The 19,528-nt window shown below is 50.3% G+C and overlaps 8 protein-coding genes and 1 long non-coding RNA gene across 13 annotated transcripts; 4 read left to right on the top strand and 5 right to left on the bottom strand.

Moving 5' to 3' along the window:
• Positions 1 to 394: 394 nt before the first annotated feature.
• LOC9650065 (aspartic proteinase nepenthesin-1) lies at positions 395 to 3,104 on the top strand. The gene is made up of 12 exons (XM_024673495.1): positions 395 to 602; positions 675 to 795; positions 856 to 946; positions 1,008 to 1,347; positions 1,402 to 1,558; positions 1,627 to 1,709; positions 1,771 to 1,867; positions 1,946 to 2,015; positions 2,070 to 2,368; positions 2,417 to 2,500; positions 2,556 to 2,650; positions 2,705 to 3,104. Exons 1-12 carry the CDS (start codon positions 424 to 426, stop codon positions 2,922 to 2,924), a joined length of 1,836 nt encoding a protein of 611 aa, XP_024529263.1. The 5' UTR covers positions 395 to 423; the 3' UTR covers positions 2,925 to 3,104.
• Positions 3,105 to 3,765: 661 nt separating this feature from the next.
• Positions 3,766 to 6,312, top strand: LOC9631189 (uncharacterized methyltransferase At2g41040, chloroplastic). The gene is made up of 9 exons (XM_024673412.1): positions 3,766 to 3,921; positions 4,549 to 4,680; positions 4,763 to 4,839; positions 4,933 to 5,073; positions 5,154 to 5,235; positions 5,298 to 5,512; positions 5,568 to 5,679; positions 5,753 to 5,860; positions 5,913 to 6,312. The coding sequence occupies exons 1-9, from the start codon at positions 3,778 to 3,780 to the stop codon at positions 6,078 to 6,080; spliced, it is 1,179 nt and encodes a 392-aa protein (XP_024529180.1). The 5' UTR covers positions 3,766 to 3,777; the 3' UTR covers positions 6,081 to 6,312.
• Positions 4,721 to 5,508, bottom strand: LOC112345859. Its single transcript, XR_002992203.1, has 2 exons — positions 5,144 to 5,508; positions 4,721 to 5,067 (listed from the first exon to the last, which is right to left on the bottom strand). It is a non-coding gene; the product is annotated as an uncharacterized LOC112345859 (long non-coding RNA).
• Positions 6,274 to 8,827, bottom strand: LOC9650064 (ankyrin repeat domain-containing protein 13B). Its single transcript, XM_024673410.1, has 3 exons — positions 6,931 to 8,827; positions 6,456 to 6,859; positions 6,274 to 6,394 (listed from the first exon to the last, which is right to left on the bottom strand). The coding sequence occupies exons 1-2, from the start codon at positions 8,554 to 8,556 to the stop codon at positions 6,467 to 6,469; spliced, it is 2,019 nt and encodes a 672-aa protein (XP_024529178.1). The 5' UTR covers positions 8,557 to 8,827; the 3' UTR covers positions 6,274 to 6,394; positions 6,456 to 6,466.
• Positions 8,828 to 9,321: 494 nt separating this feature from the next.
• Positions 9,322 to 10,478, top strand: LOC9631188 (lysine-rich arabinogalactan protein 18). Of its 3 annotated transcripts, none has more exons than XM_002968360.2 (3): positions 9,322 to 9,451; positions 9,514 to 9,593; positions 9,647 to 10,478. In XM_002968360.2, exon 3 carries the CDS (start codon positions 9,669 to 9,671, stop codon positions 10,176 to 10,178), a length of 510 nt encoding a protein of 169 aa, XP_002968406.1. In that variant the 5' UTR covers positions 9,322 to 9,451; positions 9,514 to 9,593; positions 9,647 to 9,668; the 3' UTR covers positions 10,179 to 10,478. The 3 variants fall into 3 exon arrangements, with proteins under 3 accessions (XP_002968406.1, XP_024529186.1, XP_024529185.1); XM_024673417.1 differs by having other exon boundaries at positions 9,323 to 9,451; positions 9,643 to 10,478; XM_024673418.1 differs by having other exon boundaries at positions 9,514 to 10,478.
• On the bottom strand, positions 10,368 to 12,524 carry LOC9631187 (cycloartenol-C-24-methyltransferase 1). Its single transcript, XM_024673415.1, has 12 exons — positions 12,349 to 12,524; positions 12,150 to 12,216; positions 11,976 to 12,049; positions 11,750 to 11,834; positions 11,640 to 11,695; positions 11,495 to 11,549; positions 11,383 to 11,430; positions 11,237 to 11,320; positions 11,069 to 11,185; positions 10,932 to 11,015; positions 10,654 to 10,877; positions 10,368 to 10,588 (listed from the first exon to the last, which is right to left on the bottom strand). Exons 1-12 carry the CDS (start codon positions 12,429 to 12,431, stop codon positions 10,537 to 10,539), a joined length of 1,029 nt encoding a protein of 342 aa, XP_024529183.1. The 5' UTR covers positions 12,432 to 12,524; the 3' UTR covers positions 10,368 to 10,536.
• Positions 12,525 to 12,634: 110 nt separating this feature from the next.
• LOC112345858 (ethylene-responsive transcription factor ABR1-like) lies at positions 12,635 to 14,179 on the bottom strand. The gene has a single exon (XM_024673414.1). It carries the CDS (start codon positions 13,793 to 13,795, stop codon positions 12,656 to 12,658), a length of 1,140 nt encoding a protein of 379 aa, XP_024529182.1. The 5' UTR covers positions 13,796 to 14,179; the 3' UTR covers positions 12,635 to 12,655.
• A 636-nt stretch (positions 14,180 to 14,815) lies between these two features.
• On the bottom strand, positions 14,816 to 16,589 carry LOC9650063 (NAP1-related protein 2). 2 transcript variants are annotated; one of them, XM_024673416.1, is made up of 11 exons: positions 16,470 to 16,589; positions 16,277 to 16,419; positions 16,096 to 16,218; positions 15,987 to 16,037; positions 15,846 to 15,917; positions 15,618 to 15,731; positions 15,502 to 15,563; positions 15,394 to 15,454; positions 15,283 to 15,339; positions 15,177 to 15,230; positions 14,816 to 15,128 (listed from the first exon to the last, which is right to left on the bottom strand). In XM_024673416.1, exons 2-11 carry the CDS (start codon positions 16,385 to 16,387, stop codon positions 15,057 to 15,059), a joined length of 777 nt encoding a protein of 258 aa, XP_024529184.1. In that variant the 5' UTR covers positions 16,388 to 16,419; positions 16,470 to 16,589; the 3' UTR covers positions 14,816 to 15,056. The 2 variants fall into 2 exon arrangements, with proteins under 2 accessions (XP_024529184.1, XP_002968098.2); XM_002968052.2 differs by having other exon boundaries at positions 15,283 to 15,454.
• A 188-nt stretch (positions 16,590 to 16,777) lies between these two features.
• Positions 16,778 to 19,463, top strand: LOC9631185 (protein phosphatase 2C 70). Of its 2 annotated transcripts, none has more exons than XM_024673411.1 (11): positions 16,778 to 17,206; positions 17,264 to 17,447; positions 17,536 to 17,711; positions 17,768 to 17,923; positions 17,982 to 18,134; positions 18,188 to 18,249; positions 18,318 to 18,453; positions 18,518 to 18,612; positions 18,666 to 18,781; positions 18,849 to 19,033; positions 19,080 to 19,463. In XM_024673411.1, the coding sequence occupies exons 1-11, from the start codon at positions 17,096 to 17,098 to the stop codon at positions 19,260 to 19,262; spliced, it is 1,557 nt and encodes a 518-aa protein (XP_024529179.1). In that variant the 5' UTR covers positions 16,778 to 17,095; the 3' UTR covers positions 19,263 to 19,463. The 2 variants fall into 2 exon arrangements, with proteins under 2 accessions (XP_024529179.1, XP_002968405.2); XM_002968359.2 differs by having other exon boundaries at positions 17,530 to 17,711.
• The last annotated feature ends 65 nt before the right edge of the window (positions 19,464 to 19,528 follow it).

Below are 19,528 nucleotides of genomic sequence, written 5' to 3'. Positions count from 1 at the left end.
CATGCCTCAACCACCCACCCCTTTTTTTCAAAGCAATCTTTACTCTTGGTCCTTCACTAAAACTATGGTCACATGTAAATGGACCAAAAGTAAACTTCACTCTCTCAGGAGTAAACTTACCCCTTGTTTTAGTCCCTAGTAAAATTCACTCCTCTTAGAATAATCCATTCAAATGCTAGCATCTGGATAATTTTTAATTTGGTTTAATGTTTGATTGACATGGCACTTTAGTCCAGATGAGAGTAAAGTACATTTCACACTGTAATCTGACTCATCCTAAAGGTAACGATAGTTAGGGAAAAGATTCAATAGATTCAGAGTTAGATTAAACTTGTGTTTCATTCAAATCAAAATAAAAGAATAATAATAATTTTGAACGTGACGAAGGTAGACCTAAGTTACGATCTAGGGCAGAGCACCACAATGGCGCACAAGGCTCTGTTCCTCCTTGGATTGTCACTGGCTCAACTAGGAATGCTCTCTGTCTTCGCCAATCCGATGGTAATGCCGTTGGAGCTCGTCGCAAATTCTCATCGTAGGCGCGACAGGGAGCTGCTGGGAAGTGCGCGAATGGATTTACACGACGATCTCCTCACTAAAGGGTCTGTTGTCTCGAATTTCGTTTGCTCCTTTCTCTCCTCTGGCGCAGCCACGCTCAATCCAAATTCTTGCAGGTATTATACAAGCAGAGTTAAGATTGGAACACCACCTCACGAATTTTCTCTCATTGTCGACACTGGAAGCACTGTCACTTACGTTCCTTGTTCTTCGTGTACTCACTGTGGCAATCACCAGGTAGATAGATCTTCCTTTCTTTCTCCCAAAAAAATGTTTTGCTCTTTTTTTTTCTTGCAGGATCCCAGATTTTCTCCAGCTTTGTCGTCCTCTTACAAGCCTCTCGAGTGTGGGAGCGAATGCAGCACGGGTTTCTGTGATGGATCACGTTGTAAGTAGCACTTCTGTAAGTTTTTCACAAGCTTTTTGCAAGGCTCTCAAGTCTCCCGCAGGCAAGTATCAGCGCCAGTATGCGGAGAAGAGCACAAGCAGTGGAGTGCTTGGAAAGGACGTGATAGGTTTTAGCAACAGCAGCGATCTCGGTGGCCAGCGTCTCGTTTTCGGCTGCGAGACTGCCGAGACGGGGGACTTGTATGATCAGACTGCGGATGGAATTATCGGACTGGGACGAGGTCCTCTGAGCATCATCGACCAGCTCGTTGAGAAGAATGCCATGGAGGACGTTTTCTCTCTTTGTTATGGAGGAATGGACGAGGGGGGTGGTGCGATGATACTCGGTGGTTTTCAGCCCCCAAAAGACATGGTTTTTACGGCGTCTGATCCCCATCGCAGGTATTCTTTCATTCTTTCTGACTTTGTTAGAGTTGACATCTTCTTTTTTTCCAGTCCTTATTACAACTTGATGCTCAAAGGAATTCGTGTTGGTGGTAGCCCGTTGCGCTTAAAGCCCGAAGTTTTTGATGGCAAGTATGGCACCGTTCTGGACAGCGGAACGACATACGCGTACTTCCCTGGAGCTGCGTTTCAGGCTTTTAAAAGTGCAGTAAGTGCGAGAGAGCGCTCGTAACTGTCAATCATGCTTACGAATCTTTTGAAATCCTTTTCTTCCAGGTGAAGGAACAGGTTGGAAGCCTTAAGGAGGTGCCAGGTCCGGATGAAAAGTTTAAAGATATTTGCTACGCCGGGGCCGGGACGTGAGTGTACATGCAGATGCCATTTCAACCCACCCTTAACTTCTGTTTCCTTTCGCAACAGGAACGTTTCCAATCTGTCCCAGTTCTTCCCGTCTGTGGATTTCGTTTTCGGAGATGGTCAGAGCGTAACTCTCTCGCCAGAGAACTACCTGTTTCGGGTGAGATTGTCTTTAAGTGTTTCCAAAGTCGAAAAACATTGGTTTCATTCTTTCTCTCTCCACATGTGAACATCGCAGCACACAAAAATCTCTGGAGCATACTGCTTGGGAGTGTTTGAGAACGGAGACCCGACAACTTTATTAGGAGGTACAAACTCTACTTGATGATTTTCAGCCTGGCGACGTTGCCGAATCATGGCAGGGATTATCGTGAGAAACATGCTTGTGACTTACAACCGTGGAAAGGCATCGATTGGATTCTTAAAGACGAAGTGCAACGACCTGTGGAGCAGACTGCCCGAGACGAACGAGCCCGGTCACTCGACACAGCCTGCTCAGTTCTTGCTCCCTCCGGCCCCGTCTCCTTCTGTTGGCGCAGGAGACATGGCCGGAGCTATCGAAGTCAGCATGCTGCTGGCAACGAATTACACCACTTTTGCCAGCTTAACCGCGGAGTTCGTCAAGGACGTAGCCCGAGAGCTGGATTTAGATCTCGATCAGGTACAACTCTACGGCTTAAAACTCTTTGTCATTGACAGCCTTTCTCAGGTCAGAATTCTCAACTTCACGGCTGCTGGGAGCAGTATCGTGGTGGCTTGGATGGCTTTTCCAAATGAGATGGACTCGACCAAGGTAATGTTCGTGTCTTTTTCTTCTGCGGGCACTAAGAAGTGAGAAAACTTGGCAGCAGCTCATCTCACGTTTGGAGCGGCATGAAGTCCACTTGTCGGAGGTGTTTGGAGTCTACAATCTCACCAGCTGTAGAGTTCTTGAGCGCCAAAAGTAAGTTCTTCTCAAAAAACTTTTTTCTTCCGGACAGCTCAGTCCTGCGTTTAGTTTCAGGCAAATGGGAGGATCTCGTCAGCGCGAGATCGCTGCCGCGACACTGATCGTCGCCGTTTGCATCATTCTGGTTTGCACGGCCGGAGGTGTAATTTACTGGCAGCTGTGGAGATTTCGCAGGAACAAGCAGCACTCGTATCAAACCATCGAAGAACAGACCATCGAAGAACAGCAGCACGACAACGAAGCTGGAGTACAATTACAGCACCTTTGATGCGAAACCACACTCGAAAACAGGGAATTCTTTCGTTCTTCTTCGTCCAAGTTTTGACACACACACACACACACAGAGCGAATTATTACATTGGTGGTGGTGCTACTACTGCTTGTTGTATGTATGTAATATTGAAACCATTATCATTGTTAATCAATCACATGAGCTCCAAACTAAAAATTCGCTTAATCATCAAACGCAAGCTTTCACGAGCTTAACGAGAATCGAGCCCTGGACCATGGGCCAGCCTGGCCCAGAGGGTGGCCCACTTGCCGTACGGAGCCGTCGGTATTGAATGAGGAATAACGTTATACGACCGAGACGTATGAGCCACAGTATAGATACGGTTTGAGCGTATGTGCCTTAAATGGGCAAAGGCGCTATCCATCCATTTCAAATTCAAAATCCGGGGAATATGTGATTTATTATTCCACCAGCCACCCTTGTGTGGTGTGTGATCTTGAGGATCATGGTGGGGAGCGTACAATCTCCATAGTTTAGTGGCTTCTATGAAAGCGTTTATTTGTTCTTGGTCGATTGATGATCGATCGCGCTCCAGGCAGCGGACGATCGGATCGAATCGGCGCCCAGTGGCGCCCAATTTGGCGGTTTCGACCCACCCAAATCGATTTCTCTTCCTTTTGCCGCGGGGGATCCCCATGAGATTCATGGAGGGATCGTCGCTTGGTCAATCATTTAGAAGTATGATTTTCCAGTTCTGGATCCAATCGGTCCGCAAAGAGTAAACAATCCACTAGAAAAACTAGTCGCGGCATTGACAATTTCTCTTCCAGCTGCTGACAATCGCGGGATGGACTTCCCTCAGAGCCGCATAAAATATAGCGCGAAACAAATGGTAAAGAATCCACCCGCGAGAGAGAGAGGCAGTGGTATAAGAGTGGGCAGCCAATCCATGGATGAATCGAAATTTCCTTGCAGCGATAGCGCTCGCGATTGGTATCGACGGCGACGACGACGACGACGACGACGATTTCTGGTATGCAAGGCAAAGCCTGCGGCGAATTTTTGTCGGATTTGTGCTGTGGTCTTGCTGTTGGGTGTGAATGGTTGTTGGCTATGGTGTGTTTGCGCAGAGGAAAAAACAAAGAGAGGGGAGATCAATCAATCAATCAATCCCCTTTCTCTGCAATGTGTGTGAGAAGCAAGAGATTGGAGGAGGAGATGATAGAGAGAGAGATGGAAAGAGAGGGATCGATGAGAGAGAGAGAGAGAGAGAGAAAGAGAAAGAGGGGATATTTTAGCTCCCTAGCTATGAGCAAGAGAGTATTAGTTGTGTAGGCATTCATTCATTCATTGGCACACACATTCACACTTGTGTGTAGCGCAAAAAATCCCAGATGACGACTGCTATATTGTTTTCTCCTGTGACACTCACCACTGGCAGCGCTAGCAGCAAAACTAGCCAAGAACACGAGCAAGAGCAAGCATGGATAGATCTCGGATGAATCCTTCATCCCCTCCTCCTCTTTGCTGGTCTTAGATTATCTCCTTCTCGGCTTGTCACTCCAATCAATCCTTCCTCCAGCATTTGGATTTGATGCGGGGCATTGCTGCGCGTTTGCTCCCCAGAGTGACGACACTAAACCGCGCTCTTGTTCCCCAGGAGGCAGCAGGGAGCAGCAATTGCCGGCTCCAACAAGACAAGCCCCGCTGGAATTGGCGGCGCCGCGTCCAATTCTTCGTCTCCTTCATGGCTATCGCTCAAAAATCTCCACCACCGCCGCTCTCTACTCAGGTGTGATCTCATTCTCCCTCTAGCAATGCGATCCCTTGAGTCAACTCAATTCATACTTTTTCTTGCTTTTCTTTCTTTCCAGACAACCAGCCCAAGAAATCTTGCTTGCCCCACATGTTTGGAGCCACTCAGCCGGCATGGACCCCAAGGATTTAATCGGTAAGTTTTGTTCCTCTCTCTCTCTCTCTCTCTCTTCTCCTTTTTTTCTTATCTTCTTCGATCGATCGATCGCTTTTTCTTCTTCTCTTGCAGCGCAGCAATCGCCAAGTCAATCTTGCGGTGCCAAACTTGCAGCAAGGACTTTCCCAGCGATGGAACTTTCATCGATTTGACGCTGGGTGCCAATCGCAGCACTTGGCAGGAGACTCTTCCAATTGGAGTCAGGCTCTTCAGGTTTGTCGCCCACACAAAAAAAGAAAGAGTTACTCGCTAACAAACGCTTGGAGTGATGATCAAACCTTACCTTCTCGCAGGACGAAATGGATCTCTCTCATCTACGAGGAGAACTGGCGCAAGAGCTTCGAGAAGTTTGGGTTCCCCGGTCCCGACAGAGAGGTTGCTTCTCCATTCTCTCCAACTCGCAGCGATCGTCTCGACTCACTCTCTTTGTTCTTCAGGTGGAGCTGGCCGAGACTTTCCTCCAAACTGCTGTTGATCCCTCCAGACCCGACGAAGAGAATCTGCTCGTCGACATCAGCTGTGGCACCGGCCTCCACTCTCGACGGTTTGCAAAGTCCGCTACCTTCACCGCCGTGGTTGCGGCAGACTTCTCCGAGGCAATGCTGATCCAGTGCCATGCGTTGCTCAACGAGAAGCAATCTCCATGGAACGAGTGAGCCGTCTGTCCTTCTTGTGTGATTGAAACCTCCTTATCCTTTCTTCTTCAGGAAAGTCGTTCTCGTCAGAGCTGATGCATCGAGGCTTCCTTTCGCATCGGGCAGCATCTCGGCCGTCTATTCAGGAGCTGCATTGCACTGCTGGGAGTCGCCATCAATTGCAGTAATACGTTAACTTGATGGAACCAGAGAAAAAGAAAAACTTATCTCAGCTTTTCCCTTCTCGTTTTTCTCAGATTGCAGAGATCTGTCGTGTTCTTCGGCCTGGAGGAGTCCTGGTTGCGACCACATTCCTTCCCAGATGGAAATCCAAGCTGCAAACAACGCAGAAGTTTATGAGACTGGTATACAAGTTCATGAAATATTCGATCACTTCCTTACCTTTCTCGTGTGTAGGCCGCAGAGAAGATCTTCGGCACCAAAATTTTTTTCTTTGAGGATGAACTGGACGAGCTGTTCGAGACGAGCGGCCTGGTCAGTTATCAGAAAATCAAAATTGACTCTTACATTATGGTCTGCGCTCGCAAGAAGCAAGTCCCTGCAAGCAACTATGGCGTAAAGTGAAACACTCCCCAAGAAAAAAGACGAGAGAAAAGAGGAAGGAACTCGATAGCAACGACACTGAATTGATTGAGGGAGAGAGAGAGAGGAGATCAGAGCATTTTATGGAAAGGAGAGCGCTTAGGTAGATTCTCTCGATTTATGGACTCTTCTGGAGCTGCTTCAAAGCTTTGGGAGTTACTGACAGACAGCGATGTGCGCTCGGGATCAAATAATCGGACCCCAGTTTTGAGAATTCACACAAAGTTGGTATACACACGAAACGCACGCAATGCTGCTTGGAACCTGCGTGAAAGCGACCATCATGGTGATTGTTCCTGCTTCATCACAACGTAAGAAAGCGATACGAAACTTAAAATAAGAAAACTGTCAGCGTACCTCTGTTCCTCTCAAGGATTAGAGTCCGTGTCCGCAGCTGATGCATCAGGCTGCTGCTTCTTGTTCTTCTTCCTTTTGCTCTTCTTGTCCTTCATCCGCTTCTTCTTCTCGTTGAGATCAATCCAAGTGTAATCTTCCGGAATGAGGAAAGGATCAGGCTCTTCTTTCAGATGGTCCTCCAGGAACACCGCCTTCCCTGTGCTCTGGGAGCTCCTTATCCACGGAATCCAGGAGCTTGAAGTAGTCGAAGACTCTCGAGGGGCCTTTGGTCCCTTCAGAGGAACCTCTTCGTCATCAAACTGGCTAGGACTCGACAGTGGAGTGTGAAACTCTTCGGGTTCCAGCTCCACAAACTTGCTAAAAGTCACGACCACTCTGATTGTCGGGACAACCGGTATGGCCATCTGCAAAGAAAAAGAGAATAATACAGTCAAGAAAATCCAGAAAGTGCAAAAATCCGAAGTAAAGTCCGTACCTTTACAGGAAAAGTTCCTGGCGGAAGCTTTGTCGTGAGTAGCTCCCGTAATCTCCGAATAGCTTTCACTTTACTGGCTAAAACGTCGAGCAGAGGTATGAGCTCTTCCGTTTTAAGTGGAAAATCCTTCGTTAACCACAGACTTGGACGTAGACCTTTCTTGTATTCGCTCTCTGTGTCGTCACTGGCAGGAACTTTGGACCGAACTGCTTCCCTGCTACTGCTCTGCCTTCCAATCTTTTCTTTCCCTTTCCTTGACATGCCCTCCTCCGCTATAAAGTCCGAATGCCGTCTCAACAGCTTTGAGTCCGGATCATTGTCAGCTGGTCCTCTCTCGTCAATGTTAACAGAACCCCTGTACGGAACGACCTTCTTCGTGGTGTCTCTGGTGGTGTTCTTCTTCGGGAACCGGAACCATTTCTTCTTCTCCTTCGATGGTACTCGCCTGAGTTCCTCGTGATCGTCTTCTTCCGCTAGAGCCTCCGCCAGCGTACCGTTCGCAAGGCTTGATCTAGCCTCCACAAACCCCTCGTCGTCGAACTCCCCACTCTGGACCCGCAACGCATTCGTAAGCTGGTGTTGCTCATCTTCTGTGAGTAAGTCCTTATACCCTCCATCGTCATACTCCTCGTCCTCTTCCTCCCTCTCTTCGTGCACGCCAAACAGCTCGGCGTCGCTCATTGCCCCCGGGACCCTTCGCGAGCGAACGCTGATCACAACGTGGTGCATGTCATAAACTTTGCTCTTCCACTGCCCGACCATCTCCACCTTTTCTTGTTTCCTCCAAGTCAAGTTGGGGACAAGCTCGGCCCCTGTGACGTCAATCCCCGGACGGTAAACATTCGTCTTAGACATAGCTGCCACCTCCTGAGCTATATCCATCTCGGACTGTGGAGCTCCGGCCCCCTCCAACGCGTTCATCACCTCCTTCTCCTTGTGATTCAGTAGACAAAGCGAGCCTGGTGGGAGCTTCCCGTCCGGGGTCCCGTCCCCGAGAAACAAGAAGCTCTGGTCACACCGCTGGATCCAAAACCCATCGAAGCCTGCCAGAGTCATATCCGCCCTGAGGTTGGATCCCCGCTTCCATATCTTGTATGTATCGGATGGAGCAATGCGGCCGATGAACGGGATCACGGAGCTCTCGAAGTTGAAAGTCACCTCCATGTAAAAATCACGCATCCTCGTCATGGAGCCGATGATCCTTGGCAAGCGCCGGCACCACTTTGCCCAAGCTAGAGGCTGGTAGTACTTGATGATGATCATCGCAAGAGCGTCCTGGCGAGTACACACGGCCTCTTGCAAGGAGCTCCATCCTCTCTCGTTCTGCAAGCTCCAATCGGCGCCTTTAGCCATGAGCATGTCCACTGCGGTAGCGTCTCCCAGCCGGACAGCCAAGTGAAGTGGCGTCTCCTTCCCTGGCACATCGCGCCTATCGATCACCGAAGAGAGCACCTCGGCTTTCTCCTCCGCTCGCAGTGACTCTGCCTCGAGCTTCACCTCTCCAGCCTTGGGGAGATTTGGAAGCCCATTGAGAATCCGTCGAAGCAGCGCGTGATCGCCTCGGGCAACAGCCCAATGAGCTGGGCTGTGGCTGTAAGGCGATTCCTCGTCGATAATCTGCCCCATGGTTCTTCCCGCCGCTACCACTGCTCCTTTCAGCTCATAGGCCGGCAACACGAATCTGGAATCGAGCAGCAGCTCACGGCGAATCCGAGCGGCGGCGTCATGGACAATGCGGGCATCAATCGTACCTCGCTAGCTCTCGCCGAGATCCGCCGCGCCTGCCCGCCCCCATTCCTCCAGGAAAAACCCTAGGCGCTCGTGCCTGTAGACTAGGGTTCGTCCGCCATGGCCACAGTGTTCGGTTGTCCCTCCACGCAGCCAGCCCATCTCTTTGAAGATTCGATAGATCAGGCGCATCGCAGCCGTCCATCTCTCCAAAATTCACGGGAGAATATACTAATCTTTAAGGCGATTTTAAAAAAAGGAATCTCCGGAGATATGCCCCGCTCTTGCCGCCAAAACTATCCAAGAAAAAAAAGCCCCAATTGCTTCGCAAGGGAGTGATCAATTCGACTCGTGCAGTCGACGAAAGCGATGAATCATTGATGGACCAACAGAAGATCTGGCGTGCGATGCGATCAAACACCGCCCTGTGGCAGCCTGTTCATTGCCCTGGTCAATGCAAGCGTAATCTGCGAGACAATTTCTCCACAAGATCCCGCTATATGAAACTCCATCGTCATACGAGCAAGATCTTCCCTGTGGCTCTGTCCATGACCCCAGCCCTAATTAGGGCATCCAGGCTGTGCGAATACGTGTCAGCATCCTAGCGGTTCCTCCTTCTTTAGCCTAAGTGTGGCGGTTAAGTTTTAACTGCGTTCGGTTAGCGAGGGTTTAACTAGTCTTTGGCGCCCATTCTTTGTTCTTCACCCTCTTTCGCGTACGCGGTTGGGGCGGTGCCAACGTCGCCAGATCTGGCCAGGTTTCGCGAGCGCCGAGCGTGAATTCGTCCACTCCGGTATGCCTCGCTCTCGAATTTCTCCATTTCCTTCCTAGGGATCTCAACGCCGTGTCGCGCAGCGCGAATCTTTGGATCTTGGCCGCGAGACCCACGCGGCTGATCAGTGACAACGCTAGATCCTAGCTAGCGCGCTCGAAAGGTTTGGGATTTCTTGCTCCCCGGAAAGCATTCTCCTTCTTTTCCCCTAGGTAGGGCTTTTGGATCATCCAGCGCCATGAGGCCCGGAGCGGTCCCTCTCCTCCTCCTCGCATCGATTCTACTGCTCCTCCACGCCGGCATTGTCGTCTCGCAGCTTCCGCCGGCCGGGGCGCCCGGCCCCTCCTCGTTCTCTCCGGCGCCCTCTCCAGAGCTCTCAAACCCTGACAACGCGCCAGTTCCAGCTCCAGGCCCTTCCAGCGGTAGCGCCGAGCCTCCGTCGCCATCTCCATCGCCCTTCTCCTCCCCAGCACCAGCTCCATCAGATGGCGACGAGGGCACGGGCAATTCCTTCCCGCCGCTCTCTTCGCCGCCAGGATCACCGCCCACTTCCGCGGCCGCGGAGAACCAGCCGGTGGACAGGGTCAGCAGTGGTGGTGGGAGCTCTGGGATCTCAGGTGGAGCCAAGGCTGGGATCGCGTTTGGGGTGATCGCGGGCGTGATCTTCGCGGTCGGTGGAGGCTACGTTTACGTGACGAGAAGGAACAACGAGAAGCGAGCCTCGGGTCCTGGTGGCATGCGCTTCTAGAGAAGATTTAATCGTCTTTGTCGCATCGATCGACTCTACTTCCACTTGGGCGATTAGATCGACAGGCAAGCGAATTCTTTCTTTCTTTTTTTTTTCTCCATCTTCCATGGTTTGGTGGTTTAAATTCGTCGGGTGATCCATCGTCTTCTCTTCCTTCCGGGCCCTGGAATCTGAATCTACCAGGAACAATTTTTGCAGAAGATCTTCTCATCCTTTTATTACAATTACTGTTTTGCTACGAGGTTCTTCGTTCTACCTCTTGTTATTTTCACTCCTCATAAATAGATCGCTTTCGTTTCATCAATGGTGTTCTTCGCAGCCAGAGAAAAGTTCTCTCCTTTACGCTGAGAATTCGTCTTCACAGTGGCTTGCGAGCCAGGAAGAAGTACATTGGAGTGAAGATCTCCTTCCTAAAAGCAAACGAAAGAGACCAGAGTGAGAAACAAATCAAGAGATGGAGAAAAATTTTACGTACTTGCCACCCGCGACGAGACCATCAGCGCCTTTCTCAAGGAACTGGCTCACTCGGCCGCTTCCCTCTGGGGCGACTTTGATCGACTCGAGAACCCAGACAAGGTTGCGAGTGAAGAATCTGCCGAGACGAGTTAGGCGGAAGCTCGACAAGGAGAATCGGCCAGGGTCGATCGGCAAGTACCACGGAAGCGGGGATGTCTTTGCTAGATCATCCTCGACGAGTATCTAAAGAACCAAGAGACATATCAAGAGAGAAGAAGTAGAGAAAACATTCCATACCTCAAATCCTGCTTCCTTGGCTGCCTCGAGGCATTGTCTCGTCGTTCGAATGTCTGGCAAGCCGTTTCCAAGCTCGATCTCGGCCTGTTTTGGAGAGAAGCTTGTGAATTACTTACAACAGAGAGATGAAAGCTTACCTTCATCTTGTTGTGGTGTTCGTTGTGAGGATCATACGCGTCTGTCATGCACCACTCGTAAGCTGCGAAGCACTGCCCGGGCTTGAGGACTCTCCAGATTTCTTTGTAGCATCCGACCTGTGCAATGTTTTCACGAGAAGTTGGAAGAAAGAAAAAATTTAACCTTACGGCATCTGGAGCATGGCAAGTGGCCTCGATGGCGTAAACAGCGTCGTATGTGTTATCCGCTAAAGGCATTTTCATGAAATCCGCCTGCAAAACGCAAGGTTTGACATCGAACAAAAATTAAAAAATAAAAAAGCATGTAAACGTACCTTGACGAAATCGCAAGTCTTATCCAAGCCATACTTTTTGTTGAGTTCCTATAAGACAAACAAGCGAGAACTTTAGAGCGAGAAACGAAGATTATCTCGTAGCTCTACTTACAGTCCCCCGTGATATCTGATAGCCATTATTGTTCAAACCCGTAATAGATGCTCCACTGTCACGCAAAGTCACAAAAGGGGAAAAGGAAAGCAGATCAGCGAATCTGTGAAACGATAACCCAGTCAAAAAGAACTCTGCCTGATACCTGAACCGCGCAATCTCTCGCAAGGGTCCACCGATTCCACAGCCGACATCCAGCACCTCGTCAAGTTTACGTATAGATAAATAGATCACCTTTGAATCATCAAACTATACCTTCATTTCAGGCTTCAAGCCCAGATGAAGCGCCAGGAAATGCTCGTGTCTCTTGATACTCTCCTGTAGTGTTTCGTCCTGGAACCTGGAGACAAAGAGACATCACGTCCAGTTTACGTCCTCGACATGGAAACAATCAAAGTCGCATGGCTAGTTTGCTAATCCCTGTAGCATTTCCGCAAACTCCTCCATCGATTCAAGCCTGGATTATGCAAAGGCGCATTACCTGTTGGCGAAATGGAAGGATTGTCCCCAGCCATATTCGTAGAAGCTCGTCGCTAGATCGTAGTACTTGTTCACCTGAGCAGTAAAATAGATAGAAAACCAAAGAAGAAGAAGTTCAGCACAAACTAGAAAAAGGAAGAAAAGCTTCGTCCAAATCATTTGATAAGCTCCTCACCATGTCCGTGTAGTTGAATTTGCGCTTGTCCTCCTCGCCCCCATAAAAGGAGTGATACTTTTCATATCTACAAGCACAAGAGAATGCACGAGCTCAGCAATGCGTGAGCGCAAGAAAATAACGGATCTGTCAATCTACAATCTATCTATCGCCCGGATCCACTCCAAATCCACGCGGAGCGACAGAAAGAAACGCTTACTGATCCACCGATGACGCCAGATCGCGGCGACTCAGGTTTCCTCCCAGCCCGGACGCCAGATCCATCGCTCCAGCCTTCGCCATTGCGCTCAATCCAGCCCTAAAAAGAAGAAACCAATACGGGGAATGTTCTATTAGGGCAAGGGTAAAGGGTGGAGTATACAAAAAGGTGGCGAATCTCGATTTGATCGAATCTATGATTGGTCAAGTGTCGTCCAAGACCTCCTCTTTTCTTGCCTATTTGATGTTGCTTGTCCGTCATGTACAAGAAACGAATCCTTTAGCGAATCTTTTCGGCACACCGCATATCATGGAAAGAAGTTCCTGGGCGAATCGGAATCGTCCGCAAAGCCGGTCGCGGGGGGGTCCAGCCGGGCGCGGCTGGGCGACGGGTCCTCGAGCATCCGGAGGAGCATCCCGGGTGAATATTCTCCGGTATATCCCGGGTATACCCGCGGGGACTGGGAGAATATCTGCTCGAGCGAGAGTATATCCTGTGGCGGATGCGGCTGTGGGAGCTGCCACGAAGCTGCCGCGGACGGCGTTGGAAGGTTCGAAGAATCTCCTCCGGACGAGGCAATCGTTGGCGGTGGTGAGAGATGGTGGTGTCGATGGTACTGGTGCTGGGGATTGATCGTCTGGAGCGGCGAGATGGCGGCCGAGATGGATCGCCGCTGCCACAAGCTGCTGGGATTGCTGGAACTCGTCTCGAATTGCTGCTGTGGCGGGGAATGGAACTGCGAAGATCCGGAAAAACCAGGAAGACCTTGGAACGCGAATGGCGAGGTGCCAGCGCTGGCGCTACTGGCAGCGGTGACGCCATCGCTGCTGGCCCCGCCGCGGATCTGGATCTGATCCAGGAGATGGAAGTTGCCCGACATGGAGCCACCGACGCGAAAGGAATTGGCCGCGCTGGCGCTGGCGGCGGAGAATGGCGGCGAGGAGGAGGAGGACTTGACGATCCCGGCGCTGGCGACGCTCCTGGTGCGATTGGACTCGTTTGGGAAGTTGAGCTTGGCTTTGCTCCCCCGGAAGCGCAGCGCCGCCATGTCGTAAGCTCGCGCCGCGTCCTCGGGGGTATCATACGTCCCCAGCCACACTCTGGCGGCCTTCTTGGGATCGCGGATCTCGGCGGCCCATTTGCCCCATGGCCGCCGCCTCACGCCCCGGAATCGCGGCCGAGGGTTGGAGCCCGGCACGCAAACAGGGGACTGCTCTGCTGTCGTTGTTCTTGGCGCGGGGGGCGCGATCGCGAATGTCGGTGGCGGAGGCACCACCGCCGAGAGATCGTAGCTGCTGGACGAGGACTCCGGGGACACCTCCGCCTTGGGCGATTGGATCCCCGCGAAGTCGATGCTGTTGAAATCAAACTGGGTGATGCTGCTCGCGCTCCAGCCTAGCGACGATGCTCCGGCCGCGCTCGTGTCATGATTCATCACCGCCAACATTCCTACTTGCGCGATCCTCCCCTGTGAAGCTGGCCTCGTCGTCGCGAGGATCTTTCCTCTCCCTGCGAGAATGAGAATTCGGTGGCGATTCTTATTCCAGCGGCGGCCGAACGCGCTGTTTTACTTCCAACAATGGGCAAAGTCAGCCACCCCCACCTTCGCGCAAAATCAATGTGAGTTGCAAGTCAGCGCGCTGCGATGGTATATATGGCGCTCAGCCAAGAAACCCGAGATATAGCTTGCGGCACTCGTTTTAACTCGTCTCGACCCGACTCCTCGTGTCCGCCAGCTGGATTGGCGAAAAACGTTGCTTTTGTTTGGGATTGGGGAGAGAGGGTGCACGCTTTAAAGACCGAGTGCGAACTCTCGCAATGTGAAACCGGCCAGCAGCTTCGTGGGGTTTTGTGCTTTTAAACCCTGTTCATTTGAGCGCATTTTGATTAGGGCTTTCTTTCGCGCATGTGTTTCGCATTTGTCGTGGGAATATTTCTTGCTTTCTGTGATACGTGCACCGGCTACGGAATTCCTGGCCGCCGCTCATCCTCGCTTGTTCGCCGCTGATCTTGGAGGTTTTAGGATCTGGTCGGTGATGGTGAGTGGAAGCTGCTCGCTTTCCATGGCTGGGTTTCGCGGGAGCTTCCTTTCCTGTCAGGGCGAACAAGGCATTGACTGACAGTGTGGGCGTTGACTAAGGAGTGCTTTCACACTCGCAGGGCCCGTGGTCACAGAGTGGTTGACCGCGCGGGTTTTGGTCGGTAGCCATGGAGATTGGGTGAATTGGGATCCCATCTGTCACCTTTTCGTGCTTGCGTCACCATCGCGACTCGATTCTGTGATTTCCTCGCTTTGTTTGTCTACTAACTTTGAATTCCGGGGGGTTTTCAAGCTTGAAGTTTCAGAATTCTGCGCACCTGCACAACGGCCACCATAAAAAAGGTAGGATTCAATGGTTTTGTTGAGGTCTTCTGCGACTTTGGCACTACTGCAACAATTCAATCATCTCATCTCGTGAGCTTCAAGTTGCCGGTGCAAGAATTCGAAGCTTTTTTGTTTTGTGGAAGTCAACCCTGATACTTTTCCAAAGAGGGGACAAACTAAACAAAAAAAAAAAGGAAAGGCTACCTACGCGGGAAAATCCTTCTTTTGCTGTAGAAACTCGTACTTGCTATCACTCACTCTGTGTGTCTCTCACGGAAATGTAGTGTTAATATGGCTGCGGGTCATTTTTCTCAAGCTATGAACATCGCTCGCGCACCAGCTTCTACTCCTCATCGTCGTCGTCGTCTGGCTCTTCTTCTTCTTCTTCAAAACCATCGGCAACTCGCTTTGCGCCCTGAGATCTTGGATGTGATTAAAAAGAAAAAAACTGAGACAAGCTCACCGTTCCGTCTTCATCGTCCTCTTCTTCGTCTTCATATTCATCCGAGTCGCCATCCTGCCACTTTTCGTCAGAACCGGCAATTGGAAAGCAATGCACAGCATTATACATTGTTGAAGTACTTCAAAGGATTGGGCCACAAATCCTCTTTGATGACATCCGCGACCTGGAGAGCATGGCCTGAAGGATTAGAAACAAACGCAGTTTTTTTATTCGGTACCTCGTCTTGGATGCCCTCGGTCGTTTCCTTCTGTTGGCTATCGTTAAACCACTTGAAAAAGCTGCGGGGAAGAAAACGATGAAATATTGTTGAGCAAATTAAACAAACCTCTCTTCTATTAAAGGCCGTTTGTTGCCTTCCTTTTCTACAGCGGCACCGTTTGTTAAATCCTGTGAACAAAACCAAGTCAGTTGCGCAAGAAATCAACTAAGCTCTGCGTTTACCATTCCGTCTTTCCATCGAATCTTCGTGCCAGAAATCGAAGTTGTACCTTCATCGGAAAACCGGAAAACCTTTACTAGTTTTGTATCTTCAAAGTATGGGTTTGGTTTGAACGACTGTCCGAGACACACACACACACACAAATAAAAATATTATAAAAAAAAAAAAAAAACAGAGAAGGAATTGAAACGCTTAATAAATGCCGAGGGAACGTGCAAAGAACGACTTACGAATGTGATGCAGTATCCAGATTTCACGTCTTTGAAATCCTCTACATCCAAAGACTGTAGATGCTTGAAAACCTGTGTTACGTGTCAATCAATGCCAGAAAACTTGAGGAAAAAAAAACATTTTTTTGAATGGAGGCAAACCTTTTGGTCCTCCTCGCTTAGCAGATCGCATAGAACTGGATGGCTCAGAAACTATGATCCACACACCCCCGACTTAGTGACAAAAATGGCCTACATTCTCTCCACTTACAGCAGTGAGCCAGAAATCCGGTATACTTCGAATAATCTCGTTCCTCTTGTTGTAAACGGGCCGCCGGATCTCATTGTACTTCTGCTCAACTTCCAGAACTTTATCACTAGCTTCCTCGTTTACCTGTCAATCCAATTCACGCTCACTGAGCACTCGCAAAATCCCCAAAATTCCTCAGTACCTTCTCAAGTTCGTCTTGTACATCCTGTAACTTCTCAATAGCGCTAACTAGCTCGTTATCTACCTCCGACACTTCCTCATGGTCCGCCTTGGCCTTCTTCTTCTCCGCCATGGCCCCAATGGCTGCCACAAAGCGCTTAAACCCTACCCAAAACCCTGGGAGTGAGAAAACAACGAATAAAACCTCCACAAACCAGCAGCCGCACGACCAGCGCCTCCCGCGCCCGCGCTCGCTCCCTCGGACGCTAGAACCCTAATTGCGGGCCGCCACTATAGCTCCGTTAGCTTCCCTTCGTTAGCAGGCTCGGGCATTCTAGGTCTGGTCCACGTACTACTCCACGTCACTGGACACGTCACTAGGCCACGGACAGGTGAATTGCCGTGACACGCGTCAGCAAAAGCACTGCGTTGTCGCAGCCAAGTGGGAGGTGCCGGGTTCGAGCTTCTTTCCTTCTTTTCCCACGCCATTCCGGCTCATAATGACCAGGGGATGGACGGTGAGATCCGAGGTATCTCGCAACGCCATGGACTTAGGGCTTATAGCAAGCACAGCAGCGTCCTCCTAGCTGGAGCTGCCAAATGCGCTGCCGCAAGGGCTCCTGCATTGGCCCCGGCTCTGCTACGTGGAAATTGTAGCTGGGAATCGCCGAATCGAGCAGCTTTGGTTGCGTCAACGGGCGCGAGGCGCAATGCGTAATATCGCTCCAGCTCCAGCTCCGATTCTATCTTAGCGCTTGTTTCTAGAGGTGAATCGCTGCTCGCGGGCCAGGGATTTCGAGTTTTTAGGTAGTGGACACATGTCTGGGAGTGGAACTCCATCATGAAAGAGGCAGTCTTGATCGCTGCTGTCGCCGTGTTGATAGCTCCTTGCATCGTCCTCCTGGCGTGCGCAATTAAGCGGCGTTGCTGCTCGGCCTCGACCGATGAAGAGGTAATTGGTTGTTTCTTTTCTTTCCAAGTGTGTGAGTTTTTCTTCTTTGTCTTGTAGGATGCAAATGAGTCTCTCCTCTCCAAAGATTTCTCCATTGGAGAGACTCTCAAGCGCCCAAACTTTGGGAACAAGAAGGAACCCAGGATTGAGGCGTCGGCCACCATCGTCTCTCGCGACTCTCTAGTGGTTCCGAATTTTCACGAAAGGCATTCTCTACCATCGTCGGGTACCGGCGCACAACGTAAGCCAGTCGCCTAAGCATGCTTTCTTTGACTTCCACTGTTTTCTTTTCTTTTTAAATCCTGACACTGTTGGTTTGGAAGACGCAGGTAGTAGCATAAGCTTGGAAGTTCTTACTGGGCCTTCGGCGGGTAATCGCCTTCTCAGAACATTGCCGGAAGATGGCGGACTCGCCTTGTCGATCGGCCGGATTTCTCAAAACGATCTTGTGTTGAACGATTCCGAGGTCTCCGGAAAGCATGCAGTGATAAATTGGAACTGTGACGTAAGTTTCCTGGTCTTGTGCTTCATACGTGGACTCATCGTCGTTAGACGTTTCAGGTTTCACGATGGGAGCTTGTAGACTTGGGTAGTCTAAATGGAACACTCCTAAATCACAGGTCCATATCCATTTCCGGACCTCGCAGACGTCGAAGCGCACCTGTTGGTCTTACCAGTGGTGACGTCTTGACGTTAGGATCGACGTCTCAAATACTCGTAAGTATCATACTGGAATCTTCTTATTTGCTGCTTTCTTACACGAGAGTTCGTGCAGGTCCATCTCTCAGCTTCGAAGGACGCCAAGTTCTCTGTATCTTCGGTGCCATTTGGTGTTGGGGTGGCTGCAGATGCGATGACTTCTCGGAGGGAAAGATTGTCAATGGAAGATGTCTGTCACTGTGAGTGGCCACTGCGAGGACTTCAGCAGGTAGTACTTTTCCGTTCATTGGACAGTGGTTTAAGCATTTTTGTGTCATCCAGTTTGGAGTCTTTTGCATTTTCGATGGGCACGGCGGTCCTGCAGCAGCCGAAGCTGCTAGCAGGTATGTTAATTCAAATGTGTATACCAGAGCTGTATGGTGAAGCCTCTTTTTTTGGTTTTCAACAACAGGATTTTACCACAGAAGTTGTCGGACATTCTTACGGTGGAAGGAGAGAGGATCGACGTCCTAACTCAATGTGATGCGGCTAAAGTTTTAAAAGATGCATTCAAAGAAACTGAAGAAGCCTTGAATTGCGAGTACGAGGTGAGTTGTATGTAGCTGTGCTCTATGGGTCAGAATGTGTAACCGTTCTATTGCTGACTTCCAGGGTTGCACAGCCACAGTTCTTCTATTATGGTCAACCGTTGGTCAGGAGTATTTCGTGCAATGTGCCAATCTCGGTGATTCATCGTGTGTTTTAAGGTTTGTGTCTGCTTTGATTATGGTAGTTCCAGAACTTGATTTCATTCTTTCAGTGTCGGAGGAAAGCCGGTTGTCTTGACAGAGGACCATAGGCTTACTAGTCCAACAGAGAGAGCACGGCTTCTGGAAATGGGACGAAAGCTAAAAGATGGCGAAACGCGCATCTGTGGTAAGTTCTAAAAACGTCTCCTTGCACTGGTTGGTAAATTGTTTTGCTGTTTGGACTGGTTTTCCAGGGATGAACATAGCACGGGCTCTGGGTGATAAGTTCCTCAAGGAGGAAGAATCCTGCTTCTCGGCGGAGCCTTACGTGAGCAAAGTCCTCAAGATTACCAAGGACAGCAAAGGTATAGTAGTCATGGGAAGCGACGGGCTTTGGGACGTGCTAAGCCCGATCAGGGCTATTCAGCTGGCGATTGAGGTATGTTTCCTTCGATGTATTTTACCCCGCTAACTCGCGCGCTCAGGCTCGGGACGGTCGGTCCACGATCGATGGCCGGATGCCACTCCCACCGATGAACGCCGAAGAGATCGCACAGCTGCTCGTCGGCAACGCTCGTCTGCTCAAGACCAAGGACAACACGAGTGTGATCGTGCTGGACTTCTCCCCGGCATCGGCAACGAATAACCCCAGCGTTTGTACACTATGATGCGGTGGATCACGAAGAAGATCCACGAGGAAGAATCGAGTCGCGAAGATGAAGCACAGAACATTAGAGGAGGTAACATTTTCCTGTACATGGCTAGTAGCTAATTGTTTTCTGGAGGCCTTCGAGCACAGACAGCCTGATTGGAAGGTGTCTCGGTGCCCGATTAGAGCTGATGATGAAAATATTCCTGGTTTGGCATTATCGGACGGATCATATCCTGCCACGTCACGTCGTAGAATTTAAGCTTGCTTAAAAGTGGGAAAGGT

This window comes from Selaginella moellendorffii, unplaced genomic scaffold (assembly GCF_000143415.4).
Source record: "Selaginella moellendorffii unplaced genomic scaffold, v1.0 SELMOscaffold_10, whole genome shotgun sequence".
NCBI classification, from domain to species: domain Eukaryota; kingdom Viridiplantae; phylum Streptophyta; class Lycopodiopsida; order Selaginellales; family Selaginellaceae; genus Selaginella; species Selaginella moellendorffii.
Note: the sequence above shows the minus strand (reverse complement) of the source record. Positions and strands in the feature narration are given on the sequence as shown.